The 14,622-nt window shown below is 41.7% G+C and overlaps 1 protein-coding gene across 6 annotated transcripts in view; it reads left to right on the forward strand.

Moving 5' to 3' along the window:
- Positions 1–314: 314 nt before the first annotated feature.
- The window catches only part of tasp1 (taspase, threonine aspartase, 1), a 110,338-nt gene continuing 96,030 nt past the window's right edge, over positions 315–14,622 (forward strand). For 3 of the 6 annotated variants that reach the window (XM_068044320.1, XM_068044318.1, XM_068044322.1), the window contains exons 1-4: positions 315–629; positions 6,408–6,475; positions 6,665–6,733; positions 9,173–9,293. In XM_068044320.1, the coding sequence (XP_067900421.1) occupies positions 494–629; positions 6,408–6,475; positions 6,665–6,733; positions 9,173–9,293 (394 nt within the window). In that variant the 5' untranslated portion in view covers positions 315–493. Of the gene's footprint in view, positions 630–3,821; positions 3,956–6,407; positions 6,476–6,664; positions 6,734–9,172; positions 9,294–14,622 lie in introns of all 6 variants that reach the window. The other 3 variants (XM_068044317.1, XM_068044321.1, XM_068044319.1) reach the window with 2 other exon arrangements.

Consider the following 14,622-nt stretch of genomic DNA (forward strand, 5'->3'; position numbering starts at 1 on the left):
TTTGTTTTATAATACCCCTTCGAAGCACCTTGGGATGTTTTACCTGGTTAAAGATGTTATATAAATGCAGGTTGTTGTTAATTTGCATTCCAGGCCGTTTTCTTGATATCAAAATATTTTTAATTACCACCCCCACCCCACCAACTGATCACCCAGCGCCTGCTCTCCTCTGTCACCCCCTGGGTTGGTTCCCCGCCATCTTCTAATGGAGCGTCTTCGCACTCGGACACGTTGTTGACAAAGAGGCGGGAAGAGGCTGACCCGGAAGTGAATGGGGCGGGGCGGAGCCTCGCGCTGCTAACGGTCGCCGGCAATGAGCGGCCGCTGTCTGCGAGGGAGGGTGGGAGAGTAAAGTGCGCGTGCGCCAGTCTGGACTCGGGCCTTCAAACCTCAGCGTCTATGCCAGGCGGTGGCGCCGCTGCGTCTGCTGGCGACTTGCTGAGCTTGCCCGATCCATGGAAGGGGAAAGTTAACATGCTGTTTGGCTGTGACCATGGAGGCCGCAGGGAGCCTGGGACCTGGGGACCCGCAACCACACAGCACTACTGAAGGCGCTGCGCCGATGGAAAGGAGCGGAAAGGAAGCGACTACCGAGGGGAAGAGTGTGGGGTTTGTACTTGTACACGCAGGTGAGTTTTACCCGTGTCTGGTCGCCGCTGGCAGCAATCTCCGAGCTCAACACCCAGTGTTAACCTTAGAGCGTGATGGGTCACAAACCCGGGTCAGTGGCCTCGGAACCCGCGGTTCATGAACAATTAGTGGGTGCGGCCTCCAATTGTGGCTGCAGAAGTAGAGGGTCAGCTTCTGCATGCCAAGGTTATTGACATCGTTTCCCTGCTGTTTGCAAATATGAGTCGACCTCCCGCGGCGTTGCTCCGGATGAAACGGTCATTTTCTATAACACCACCGCCCCCTCACTAATCCCTTGCTTTTCATTTTCTGTTTAGTTTGCCTTTATTTTCTTTTTGTCCCTCATTTTCTATACAAGTCTTCATTTTTCTTTCTTCTCCATGTTCACCACCTGTTCCTATTTCCATACCATTCTACTACTACAATTACTTTTAATTTTCCTGGCACATCCTGTGTGGTATCAGTTGCTGTTATTGAGATATATAGGGTAGTCCTGAAACTTTAAGTTTTATCTTGGACAGTGTTCCCTTTCAAAAGACTAAATCTCTTGAAGAGAATTTCTGTTTGTGGGGTCACATCCCTGAACACATCATTGGGTTTAAGTTGAACAAAACATCACTTTAAAAAAAAATGAAGCTCTGATAATGTTTCTTATAATTTTGATATTAATTATCACTATTTGTTGAGAATGAAGAATGCCGTAGAGCAACTTCCTTACTGAGAATCCCAAAACATTCCTTTTGTCATTAAATAACTCTAAACATGCTAGAAATCAGTGGATTCATATTAAATTCTTACCATGAAGAGGAAATAATGTTTCCCATCTATTAAATTTCACTTTTTTTAATTCAAGCACTACAAGAATTTTAGTATTTGATTATAGAAAAAGTATGTTGTCATCTTTGGCGAAAGTAATGAAAATATTTTTGTAACTAATAGAGCAGGATATTATATAACATTGGATATATCTCAGTGCTATCCTACCGGTCTGTTTCTAAAAAGGGAAGAGCACAGATTTATCCAGTCTGCCTCCTTGCTCTCTCAACAGTTGTAACTAAGGATGTGTTTCTCTTCAGTTTGATGGTAAGTAGGACAGAGTAAATATATGTGCAGTTAAACTGGCTAGTGTTGCAAAATACATGACTCGTGGTAACGAATCATTGTGTCGAGATTTAATTCTTTTCACTGGTAGGACTCCGCTCTCGACTGAACAGGCAAACCTTGTAGAGCATTTGTTAGCTCTTTACTTGCAGAAGAGCTTGAGTCTCTATTTGATCCCAGGCACATCAAATTCTCCATAAAGTTTGTGTGATTAGCTCCTGTGTGATATATGTATTCTGTTGCCGCTCTGCTAGACAAGTCCCTGCTAGTTCTTTGCTCATCAGCTTGTTGTGGAGCAGACCTTGAAACATCTCATCCTATTCAGTACCAAGAGCGCTTACTTTTAAATCTGCAACATTGCACACCTGCACCCCACCTCATCCTGATCGCCCTAACAGTCCTCATTCATTATTTAATCACCTCTAGACTCGATTTCTCACGTCGTCTTTGCCAGCCACATTATCTACGCCCTGTAAATTGCAACTTGTTCAGAAATCGCATATCCCTATTGGGTCTCGCTTGCCCATCACCTGACAATCTGTTTCCCAGCAAACTGCATTGAAATCCTCATCCCACCCCAGTGTAACTGTCACACATGTTCTGTTCATCTCTGAAATAACCTAACTAATGTGGATCTATATGAAGATGAATTGACTACCTTTTTAATGTTGGATATTTTCAGAAGACTGCACAGGGATTAGATTTTGAGGGACTGCACTGGTGCAAGTGTTGCAAAGCACCAACACCCAAATAAAAAGCCAGAGTAACCACCTTTTTAGATCATAATTATTGCAAAATATCCAATAACAAAGTACTTGTAGGTTGACTTTAAAAGTCAACCTACATGTACTTATAAGAAGCGCCTCGTCAACATGACAATCTAGGTTAACCTTTGGCTCGCAATGCATTAGCAACAAACCTACTTCAAATAAAATTGTCCCAAGATAACTGCGTATTCAGAGTTTGAGAATTATTTGATGCTGTTCATGCCCTGTTCTAGTTGGTGACTACCTCCCAACTTACTGTAGTTTATATTGATTGACTTTTGTGAGATTCAAAAGCTATTGATTTGTCAAATGCCAAATCTTTTTCTTCACTTAGTCGGAAAGATTGGGATGGTTCAATGTGGAAACCTCCTTGTTGCCAATAGTTGTACACTTATGGCCAAAAGCCCTAGGTCAGAGGCATGGCTCAGGAGCTGTCCTTTTGGTTGATGTTCCTTCTGATATTCGAGAGGGAGAAGAAAGGGAGAGCTGACACATTAGATTCGTGCATAGTATTCATAGTTTAAATAGCAGTTTATGATGGTAGATATTTTTATGTCTGAGTTAAACTGAATCCTAAGTGGAATTATGTACATCCATAGCAAAAAGTGAGACTGGTAACTTCAACATCCTGCATCATAGTTATTTAAAACTGCTGAGTTTTTGATGTATTTAGAGAATAATTTCAATTAATGGAGTTGAGTAAATATATTCCAGGTCTGTCATCACCAGCACTATTACCATGGTAACTCTGAAACTTGGAGTCCATTAAAATTCACGCATCCAGCTTTCTGATGTCATGCTTGATTTCAAGGAGCGAAGCAGAGGCAGTTATGGTCAGGTAATATTGTGCCTCTTGTGCTCCTTCCCTCTTGAAATGGACCAATCAGATGGCATTGAGTTATACCCAAAGTCACAGAGTAGAAACACACGCCAAGTACACACCATTAATGCCGGCCATTTCACACTTTTTGCATGCACTGTCATGCATTCCCCCACCTGCCAAGAATGAGGCACACATTATTTTGCTACATGAACATTAAAACATAAAATTGTTGCAGGGAAGAAAAGAGGGCCTATCACAAGGAATTGCCAGGCCCCTCGTCAGAAAGACCTTTTTTTGCATATTAGCAGACAGTGTTGGAACAAAGGAACCAGTCCCTGCTTCACCAAAACACACAAGACCAAGTCAGTCCAGTTTAGTCACATGACTGGCAGTTGGACTTTTTTGAATTTGAACTTGCCACAGAGTTTTAAAACTCAAAGCTGTTTGCTGCTGGATTGAAAAAACCTCTGTTCTGTCTGCTCTCATCTCTCTGTCACCAGCTTCAGAAACCATTCAAGACACATGAACCCCAAGAGAGTGAAGTCTCCTACAGTGAACAGAGTTTAAGAACAATACTGGGCCCCAATGAAAAGCAAGATTATCTACATAAGGACTGCAGTGAGCTCAAAGCACAGTAATAAACTCTTCTGATGTTGCCTCAAACCTCTATTTTTTTTTGCTCTTTTCTGTCTCTATTTGCATGTGCATATCGTGAATGAATGCTAGCATAGGGCACGGCGTGTATCTGTAAGCATTAATCGAATTTGAGTTTAAGTTTTCATAAATTTCACTTTTCTTTAAACCTAAGGAAGTCTGTTTGTGCTGGTTTCTTTGCCTTATAATTGGAAAGCAGTGAACAAGGATTCACCAAGGGGGAGCTCAAAACGGTGTTTAAAAACAAAACCCTTTTACAAGACCAGGTGAAGGCTGAAAGAGACCCCTAGACACCTTTATTTGGTCGTAACACACACCAACCATGCTCTATCCAAGAGGAGGGCACTAATAATAAGAGTTTATGAAAAACTGAAGTATGTATAGTTGAATTATGACCTGATTTTTCAATCCAATAATGCAAGCAGTATCTTGTGCTCACCAGTCTCAGAAGGGTTCATGTGTGTCATTTGACACTCTAGTCCCTCTCTAAGGTCACCTGAGTATCCACAAGGCCCTGAAAGTTTTGCGAACAGTTGAAGTCACTTGACCCTGCAGAGCCTGTGCCTCTGGACCTTTTTTGAATGGTGTTTATAGCCAGGGCCAGAAGCAGACCCAGGAGGAGGCGTACTGATCTGCCACGCCTCCGCATTGGAACAGGACTTGGCTGAAATGCAGTTGAAAGTTGAGAAGCCCTTTCAAATATAGGAATGGGCTGCAATCCCTGCTAATGTAAATAAATAAGAAAGCATTTCGTTTAGCCCACAGAATGAGTATGCAGTCTGGGTATTTTTTTTTTATTCATTCATAGGATGTGGGCGTTGCTGGCTAGGCCAACATTTATTGCCCATCCCTAATTGCCCTTGAGAAGGTGGTGGTGAGCTGCTGCCTTGAACCGCTTTGTGCCTAAAATATTTTGAGGGCACTGTGCCACCCTCCACCCCAGGTTTCCATGAATGCCGGAGAGGGGGTCCCCAAATATACAGCCTTCCACTGAAGATCCTCCCGCTGGTTGGCAGTCAGTCTCTAATGCTTTTTATTGTACTTGTAAGTTTAGTTTGTAATATTTAATAAGTGTGTTTGTGATGTATCATGTCAAAAGTGTCCACTCTTCATGCACAAGAGTTCTAATTGAGCAACTTTGATCCGTCTTTGATCAGATTGTCTGCTGTCTTAGATGAATGGACATATAGTTCAGCACTGTTGCCTAGTCAGGGCTCGAATTAAATTGTGATTGTGCACTATAATATAAAACTAATCTTGTGAAACGAATATGCATCATCACTGAAAATCCTGCCCCATAGTGTGTGTTCTGCTATCTCTGTTCTAGTTCAGGATGGATAGGTGCTTCTGTGTGCTATCAATGTTGCTTGATCGCAATATGGGAGGTACACAAAATTGACCCAGGTTCGCTGGCACCACTTCTCTTTGCTTTGCTTACTACTTTTTGACAGTTTAGTGAGTTAGTGTGAACTTGGGCTCCTTTTTTTAAAAAGCAGTTTGTTAGTACGCTGCCACTAGACTAGCCCAATTATTGATATTTGACCTAATAATGTTGACTTGCGTATTTGTTACTGAAGAGCATGCTGCAGGGTATGTGTCTACTGTGGGGTGGGCGAAGGAAATCTAGCTACATCGAGTAATTTGTTTATTCTTGCTTTTTGAACATAATCAAATATAGATGCAAGCCTACACATTGAAATGCATTTGATATCTTTTGATTAAATTAGAATTTATAAGATCAACCAATATTTACCTATTAGTTTTTTTCCATGTAAAAACTTTCAGAAGTTCATGTGAAAGCTCCCAATAGAATTGATTTAGGCAGTCCTGTATTTCATCGTGCTTTTTGTGCCACGAGATGTCACTGCTGTACTTAGAATAAATGTAACTTTTTTTAATGAAAACATTCTCTTCACTTATCCTGAAGATGCTCCTGAGGTATGTTTTCCTGGGTCCTCAGCACCTCGTGTGAGGGAGCGAAGGCAGAGTTATAGCCTATCCTAATTCTGACCTCATCCGCGTCCATACATATACAGTTTGCAATAAAAGATAGTAATTGCGAACAGGAACTCTGGATATTTTTATAATCTTTGTGGTCCAGGGATGATGAGGCCAATTGTATCATCCCAGTTGCGACCTCAGCTACAATTAGCTAATGCAGCACAGACTGCTTCCCAAGTTTGGGATAATTTGGTCTGTGGGGGTTAATAGTGCGAGCAGTGCCTTTACATATTGGGCCATTGAGAGGGCTCTCGTAACTTTTCATTTTGTTTGAAAAAATGCTCAACTATTTACAATGTGATGTCTGGCTCTACAAAGTGAATTATATGACTAGTTAAATAGCCTCCTAATTAGCATTTTTTTTTGCCTTATGTAGTCCTAATAATGTAACTCGCTTAATTATCAATTGATCATTTAAAACTTTATTTTAGGGGCAGGCTATCATTCTGAATCCAAGGCCAAGGAGTATAAACAAGTTTGTAGGAGAGCTTGCCAAAAGGTAGGAATATTTGCTACTTGTTGGCTGATACTGCAAATTAAAATCTATTTTAGCCTGCAATTTGTATGTGAATTGTTCAATTGAAATATTTTCACTAAAAGCTTGACACTTAGTCGAAGTATTAACTTGATCTTAGTTCGTTAATTTTATAGACAAGGCATTTCAACCAGAAACCTGTTTGTCTTTCAGGCAATAGAGAAACTGCAAGCTGGAGCTCTAGCTGTTGATGTAGTTATGGCCGCCCTTATTGAGCTAGAGGTAAGAATATGAGCAGCAAACTTATTCATAACTCATGAAGAGCCATTCAAACTTCTTACCATCCTCTGTATATTAAACTTTTGGATGGTACAGTAGATTGGTCAGAACCTTGATTGTTTTGTTTGTAGCTTATGAAACCTTTGTCCCTTATCTCAGTAAGTAAGTTAATCACAATCCTAATAAATAATTTAGAGGGAGCCTGTATTCCATTAGTTTTAAGTTAAAATTAAAAAAGACAATGCTGAAAATACTACAGAAGGCACAATTGCATTGGCAAAGATAGGTCAACATTTCAAGTGGATGGTTCTGAGCAATTGGCTGCCCCCAAAACAATGCCCTGTCTTTTCTCATCTCAACTGCTGTTAGACCTGATATTTATTGTCACCGTTTTTCTTTGTTTTAAGATTTTTAGTGTTTGCAGTTTTGTTTTTATTTCATTAGTTTTAGTTTCTTGAATTGGGATTATGATTCAAAATGATATAAGGAGGAGACACCAAGTAGCATGGTGAGTTGGAATTCAACATCGAGTAACATCAAATCATGCGGTAACTCTTCAGATAAAAATTTCCTCTGTCTCCTGGCAAAAAAAATTTGGCTTTGTGATTTTGGTCCAGTTCTAGTGGCCATGGCCCCCAACATGAAACTGCTCTCAATTCAGCACCAATTGGCCACTTCACTTGGAAAGCACATGTGATGTCTTGTAGGAAAAGAAAAATGAGACTGGTGCACATTTGCAGCAGTATAGAGGGAACTTTAATCTGCATAGGATCATAGGAAATAGGAGCAGGAGTAAGCCATTTGGCCTGTCAAGCCTGCTCTGCCATTCAACAGATCATGATGTAACTATTCCACTTGACCTGAGTGCTTGATGCTGACATTTGGCCTTCAGACTTGAATGTGTTATATTTGTAACATCTTAACCAGCACCAAAGTCCACACTAAATAAGAGAAAGTACAGTATTTGAAGTGGCCAAATTGAAATCTATTGGTCTGTAGTATAACAAAATATGAAAGCAATCAAAGTCTGACTTTTGGCTGCATCAGTATTTTGCTTTATCACCATATTGAATCTTTTTTTCAGAGACTGGCTTTCTTTTAAATGCATAAGGTGATATAACAAAGGGCGCTGTCACTGTTTCAACTTGCTCCCAATAGTCTTTACTTATATTCACTGCAAACGGCAGCTTTCACAAGCAGGCCTGCATCTCTGCTGAACTGAAATTTTTTTTTTTAAACACTTAAACAAATTTATCTGGGCACCTTGCTAATCTTCAGGACATAAACATCTTTTATTTAACCAAGTTTCTGTTGAAGATGCCTTTAAAGTGCAAATAAGTTATATTTTCTAAGCAGTTCTATTTTCTAAGCCTTTGGAGAGGATGGTTGTTGAATCTGGTAATGCACTTATTAAGCATTGCAAATAACTTATTCCTTTGTGGTGTTATCTAACTGACTGGATGAAGTGTCTGAGGATGGCTTCATCCCTTATTTTTATGGGGAGGCACTTCTCTTCTACTTGGCGCCACCTCGGTAGTGTTGAGCCTTTCAATTCTTGAGCTTTTTCTGTCTGCAACATTTCAAAAAGACTGAATGAAGGGAGGAAATAATATTGAAAATTGGAGAGTGAAGTGCAATGCATTTTAGAATCTGGTGGCATGCCAGCCTCTTCCATAGTTTGAATGGAACTACAAATCCCCTCTCAATGGCAGAGTACTTGCATTAAATAGAGCAAACAACTGAGGTTCAAAATGTATGGAAATATTGACAAAAAAGACTCCACACCAGTAACCCATTGGCTATGTCTGAACTTTCAGAAGAAATGACGAGTCTTAGGAGGCAGTAATAGTGGCCTTTTTTGTTTGGATAGTGTTCCATTTATTTTTACATGGCAGGTAAAAGTGCACTCTAAGAATCAGGGGAAAACTATAAGTAGGTAATCTAATAAGCTGAGGGCGTTCTTTTTACATGTATTGTGAAAGGCACTAATCGATTTTTATTTTTAAAAAAAATTCCGCTCCATAGAGGAGGACCTAGGCTTTACCTAGTAGTAGTGGACATAAGTCTACTAAGAGCACTGCACTAGATAGTAAGACTGGAGAAATATTCCATTCCTAGTGCTGGCATTCTTTATGAACAGGCATCCACTAAAGAGTTTCTAGGTTTTTTTTAATATACTGTATTGCCAGTTAATCTGTCAGTCAGTGTCCCTTGGTGACTTAAGAATAACTAGTAATATCTTTGGGGATGGGGGAGCGAAGTTGGATGCAGTGCTCTCCTTTCCTGAAATTTGACTTCCGATCAGCTGAATTTCAGGGCTCAACGTGTGCATAACAGAAAAAAAAATGAGCATAGTTTATTTCCTAACTAAGTGTAATTCTTTTTTAAGAGGCAAAAGAAAGATATATTGCTTGCTTTACTTCCAACAATTTTCCATTTTAGGACTCTCCTTTCACTAATGCAGGGATGGGATCCAATCTTAATCTATCAGGGGATATAGAATGTGATGCCAGTACAATGGATGGAAAGTCCTTGAATTTTGGAGCTGTTGGAGCACTCAGGGGTATGTACTTTTTGATGAATACAAATAAGGTTCAATAATTTTAGTCAGTAGGATCAAGAAACTAAAAGTGAAACAATTCCCTTCGTGTTAGCAGATTTCCTTCATTTGGTCTGATTACTGGAAAACTGTTATTGAGCAAACATAGTTCAAGTCAGAAACATCTACATATTGTATGTGGTATATTTTAAAGGGGAAGGGAACTCATAAGTCATAATTTCAACAAAGATTAATGTAATACAACAAAGACTGTTTGGCCCACTGTGCTTGTGCTGACTCTTTTTAGTAGAGCTATTCAGTTAGTCCCACTTCCCTGCTCTTTCCCTGTAACCCTGCAAATCTTTTACCATCAAGGATTTATCACATTTTTTTGAGATAGTTACTCTGGAATCTGCTTCCACTGCCCTTTCAAGTACTGTATTCCAGATCACCACAACTTGCTGCATAAAAGAATTGTTTCCTTATGTTGCCTCTTTTTTTTGCCAGTCACCTTTAATCTGTGCCCACTAGCTATTGACTCATTTGGCACTGGAACTAGTTTCTCAATTCATGATTTTGAACACCTTTATCAAATGTTATCTTAACTTTCTCTCCTCTAAAGAAAAGAGCCCTAGCTTCCCCAGTCTCTCCATACAACTGACATCCCTCATCTTCGGTACCATTCGGTAAATTTCCTCTGCATCTTCTCTAAGGCCTTGACGTCTTTCCCAAAGCATGGTGCCCAGAATTATCTCAGTACTCCAGCTGATGCCTAACTGGTGCTTTATAAAGGTTTAGCATAACTTCCTTGCTTTTTTTACTCCATGCCTCTAATAAAGCCATGGATCCCATATGCTGTTTAACGCCTTCTCCACTTGTCCTGCCACCTTCAAAGATTTGTGCATATACACCACCGTGTGTCTCTGTTCTGCACCCCCTTAAAATTGTACCATTTAGTTTATATTGCCTCCTTATTCTTTCTACTAAAATGCATCACACTTCTGTATTAAATTTTGTATGCCATATGTCTGCCCATTTCACCAGTCTGTCTGTATCTTCCTCACTATTTACTGCATTTCTGAGTTTCGCATGATCTGCAAACTTTGCAGTTATGTCCTGTATACTCAAGTCCAGGACATTAATATACATCAAAAAGAGCAGTGGTTCTAATACTAACCCTGGAGAGTGCCACACTATACTTCTCTCCAGTCTGAAAAGCAACTGCTCACATTATTTGCTTTCTGTCCCTTAGCTAATTTCATATCCACAGTGCCACTATTTTTTTTGAAAGTCTGTGTAAACAACAGCATTACACTCAACTCACTCTCCCTTCATTAAAGACATCAATCAAGTTAATCAAACACAATATGCCTTCAATAAATCTGTGCTGCCTTTAATTTATTAACCCATATTTTCCAAGAGCCAACTAATTTTGTCCCGATTATTGTGTCTCAAGGTTTCTCTACCACTGACTTTGGGTGACTAGCCTGTAATTGCTGGGTTTATTCCTCTTTCTTTTACCAGAATAGAACATTTGCAATCCTCCAGTCATCTGACATCACTTGCCCCCACTCCTCCCCGCCCCCCATGTCTAAAGAGTATTGCAAGATTGTGGCCAGAGCCTCTGCAGTTTCCCTTCTTGGTTCCCTTCTTAATCTAGGATACATCCCATTTGGACCTGATGACTCTTCCACTTCGAATTCCATTTACTTTTTTCTTTTGGTTTGAAATAACTTTATTTTCATCAGATGTGAGCGTCACTGACTAGGCTGGCATTTGTTTCCCATCCCTAATTGCCCTTATAAAGGTGGTGGTGAGCTGCCGCTGTAGTCCATCTGGTGCAAGTATACCACACAGTGCCGTTAAGGAGTTCCAGGATTTTGATCCAGATATAGTTCCAAGCCAGGATGGTGTGTGGCTTGGAGGGGATCTTGCAGGTAGAGGTGTTCCCACACGTCTGCTGCCTTTGTTCTTCTTGGTAGAAGAGGCCGTGGGTTTGGAAAGTTTTTTTTTAATATTCATTCATGGGATATGGGTGTTGTTGTCTAGGCCTGCATTTATTGCCCATTGAAGGCATTTAAGATCAACCACATTGCTGTGGGTCTGGAGTCACATGTAGGCCAGACCAGGTGAGCAGGTTTCCTTCCCTAAAGGACATTAGTGAACCAGATGGGTGTTTACAAAAATTGACTGGTTTCATGGTCACCATTAGACTAGCTTTTAATTGCAGATTTATGAATTGAATTCAAATTTCACCATCTGCCTTGGTGGATTCGAACTCCTATCCCCAGAGCATTAGACTAGGCATCTGGATTACTGGTCTAGTGACATTATCACTACTCCACTGCCTTCCCTGTGCTGTCTAAGGAGGTGTGGTGAGATGTTGCAGCGCATCTTGTAGATGCTGCCGTTCTGCTTTGGAGGTGGAGGAAGTGAATGTTTAAGGTGGTGCATGGGGTGCTGATCAAGTGGGCTGCTTTGTCCTGGATGGTGTCGAGGTTCCAACAATACTCAGGAAGCAAGCTCATTCAGGCAAGTGGAGCGTATTCCATCACACTCCTGACTTGTGCCTGGTAGATGGTGGACAGGTAGATTGTAAATATTATAGGGCTATCACACAGCCTTTGTTTGACCCTGGTCCGGATTTTGAAGGCGGCTGTTTCAGATCTCTCACTCAAGACAGTTGCAGTCATATCATCATGGAGCAATTGCAGGATTGTGATGAAGTTTCTTGGACATCCAAATCTTTGGAGACCAATCCACAGAGCCTCACAATTTAGAGTCAAATGCTTTGGTCAGGTCGATGCATGCAATGAAGAGTTCCTGGTGTTCTCAACATTTCCTGCATTTGTCGGGCAACAAAGATCAGCGATACGAGCACTGGAAAAATTCCATCAGCAATACCTCTGCCACATCCTCCGGATTCAATGGGAGGACTGTCGAACAAACACTGGTGCCCTTCTTGAAGCCAGCTCCACAAGCATTCAGGTAAAACCAACTTCAGTGGACTGGACAGTGTCTGGATGGCCGAAAACTATTTCCCCTGCCAGGTCCTGTTTCCTCAACTCCCAAATGGCCAGAGTTCCAGGGCGGACAAAGAAAATGCTTCAAAGACACTCTGAAGCTCTCTTTGAAGTGCAGCAGCATTGACATTGACTGGGAGGAGCTTGCTACCAATCGTTCAAAATGGCGACAACTTGTCCAGGCTGCATCAGGCTTTGAGTCCAAACATCTTAATGATGAGGCAGAGCAGCGGTAGAGATGGAAAGAAAAGGAAGTAAATCCTGCACTTCGGATCCCACTGCCTTGAGACATCCTGCCCCATTGCCCAAAGATCTGCGGGTTGAGAATTGGCCTCTTCAGTTAAATGAAGACCCATGGCAGAAACTAGTAACCTTGAGTAAAAGTCATCCTCGTATCAAGGGACAGCTGCTGATGCAAAGATGGTGGACAGGCTTTGGGGAGTCAGGAGGTTGGTTACTCGCAGCAGAATTCCAGGCCTCTGACCTGCTCCTGTAGCCACAGTTTAAGTGGCTGTTTCAGGTCAGTTTCTGGTCAGTGGTAATCCCCAGGATGTTGATAGTCGAGGATTCAGCGATAGTAATGCCATTGAATGTCAAGGGGAGATGGTTTTATTCTCTTTTTGGAGATCGTCATTGCATGGCACTTGTAAGCATGCATATTACTTGCCACTTATCAGCCCAAGCCTGAATTTTGTCTAGGTCTTGCTGCATATGGACTTGGACTGCTTCAGTATCTGAGGAGTTACAACTGGTACTGAACTTTGTACAATTATCAGCAAACAGCCCCGCTTCTGATTTTATGTTGGAGGGAAGGTCATTGAAGCAGCTGAAGATGGTTGGGCCCAGGACACTACCCTGAGGAACTCCTGCAGCAGTATCCTGGGGCTGAGATGATAGGCCTCCAACAATCACACCATCTTCCTTTGTGCTAGCTATGACTCCAACCAAAGGACAGTTTTCCCCCTGATTCCCATTGACTTCAGTTTGGCTAGGGCTCCTTGATGCCACACGCTGTCCTTGACATCAAGGCAGCATTTGACAATCACTGTCCCCCACCTCTGGAGTTCAGCTCTTTTGTCCATCTTTGAACCAAGACTGTAATGAGGTCAGGAGCCGAGTGGCCCTGGCGGAACCCAAACTGAGCATCAGTGAGCAGATTATTGCTGACTAAGTGACGCTTGATAGCTGTGTCGACGATGCCTTCTATCACTTTGCTGGCGATTGGGAGTAGACTGATGGAGTGTTAATTGGCTGGATTGGATTTGTCCTGCTTTTTGTGGATAGGACATACTTGGTCAATTTTCTACATTGTCTGGTAGACGCCTCTGTTTAGCCATGCTGTTCCAGTACAGTTACATGGTGCGGCTAGTTCTGCAGCACAAGTCTTCAGTATTGCAGCTGGGATATTGTCAGGACCCATAGCCTTCACACTATCCAGTGCCTCCAACCAGTGGAGACATTTGGCATAGTTGTAATGTCGCAAGTAGTAATCCAGAGACCCAGGCTAAAACTCTGGGGACACTGGTTCAAATCCCATCATCGCAGCCGGGGGAATTTAAATTCAATTAATTAATAAAAATCTGGAATCGAAAACTACTCTCAGTAATGGTAACTGTAAAGCAACCATCAATTGTCATAAAAACCCATCTTGTTCAGTAATGTTCTTTTAGGGGTATAAATCTGCCATTCTTACCTGGTCTGGCCTGCATGTGACTCCAGACCTACAGGAATGTGGTTGACTCTTAACTGCCCTCTGAAATGGCATCTCAAGCCATTCAGTTGTACAAAACAGCTACACAAGTTGAAAAGGAATAAAATCGGACGGAACACTCAAACAACCATAGCAAACTCAGTCCTGTTGATCCTGTAAAGTTCTCCTTACTTTGTGCCATATTTGGGAGAGCTGTCCCACAGACTAGTAAAGCAACAGCCTGATGTAGTCATACTCAAGGAAACATACCATGCATCCAATGTCCCAGACAGCACCATCACCATTCCTGGGTATGTCTTGTTCCACCAACAGGACACACCCACCAGAGGTGGCAGCACATTGGTATACCTTTGGGAGGGAGTTGCCCTGTGAGTCCTCCAACATTGACTGCAGACCCCATGAAGTCTTATGACATCAGGTCAGACATGGAAACTCCTGATTATTACCACCCACTGCCCTCTCTCAGCTGATGAATCAATACTCCTCCGCGTTGAACACCACTTGGAAGAAGCACTGAGGATGGCAAGAGCACAGATGAACTCTGGAGTGGGGGACTTCAATTTCCATCACACAAGAAGTAGGAGCAGAAGTAGACCATTTGGCCCATTGAGCCTTCTGC

The sequence above is a fragment of the Heterodontus francisci genome, chromosome 13 (assembly GCF_036365525.1).
Source record: "Heterodontus francisci isolate sHetFra1 chromosome 13, sHetFra1.hap1, whole genome shotgun sequence".
Classification (NCBI taxonomy): domain Eukaryota; kingdom Metazoa; phylum Chordata; class Chondrichthyes; order Heterodontiformes; family Heterodontidae; genus Heterodontus; species Heterodontus francisci.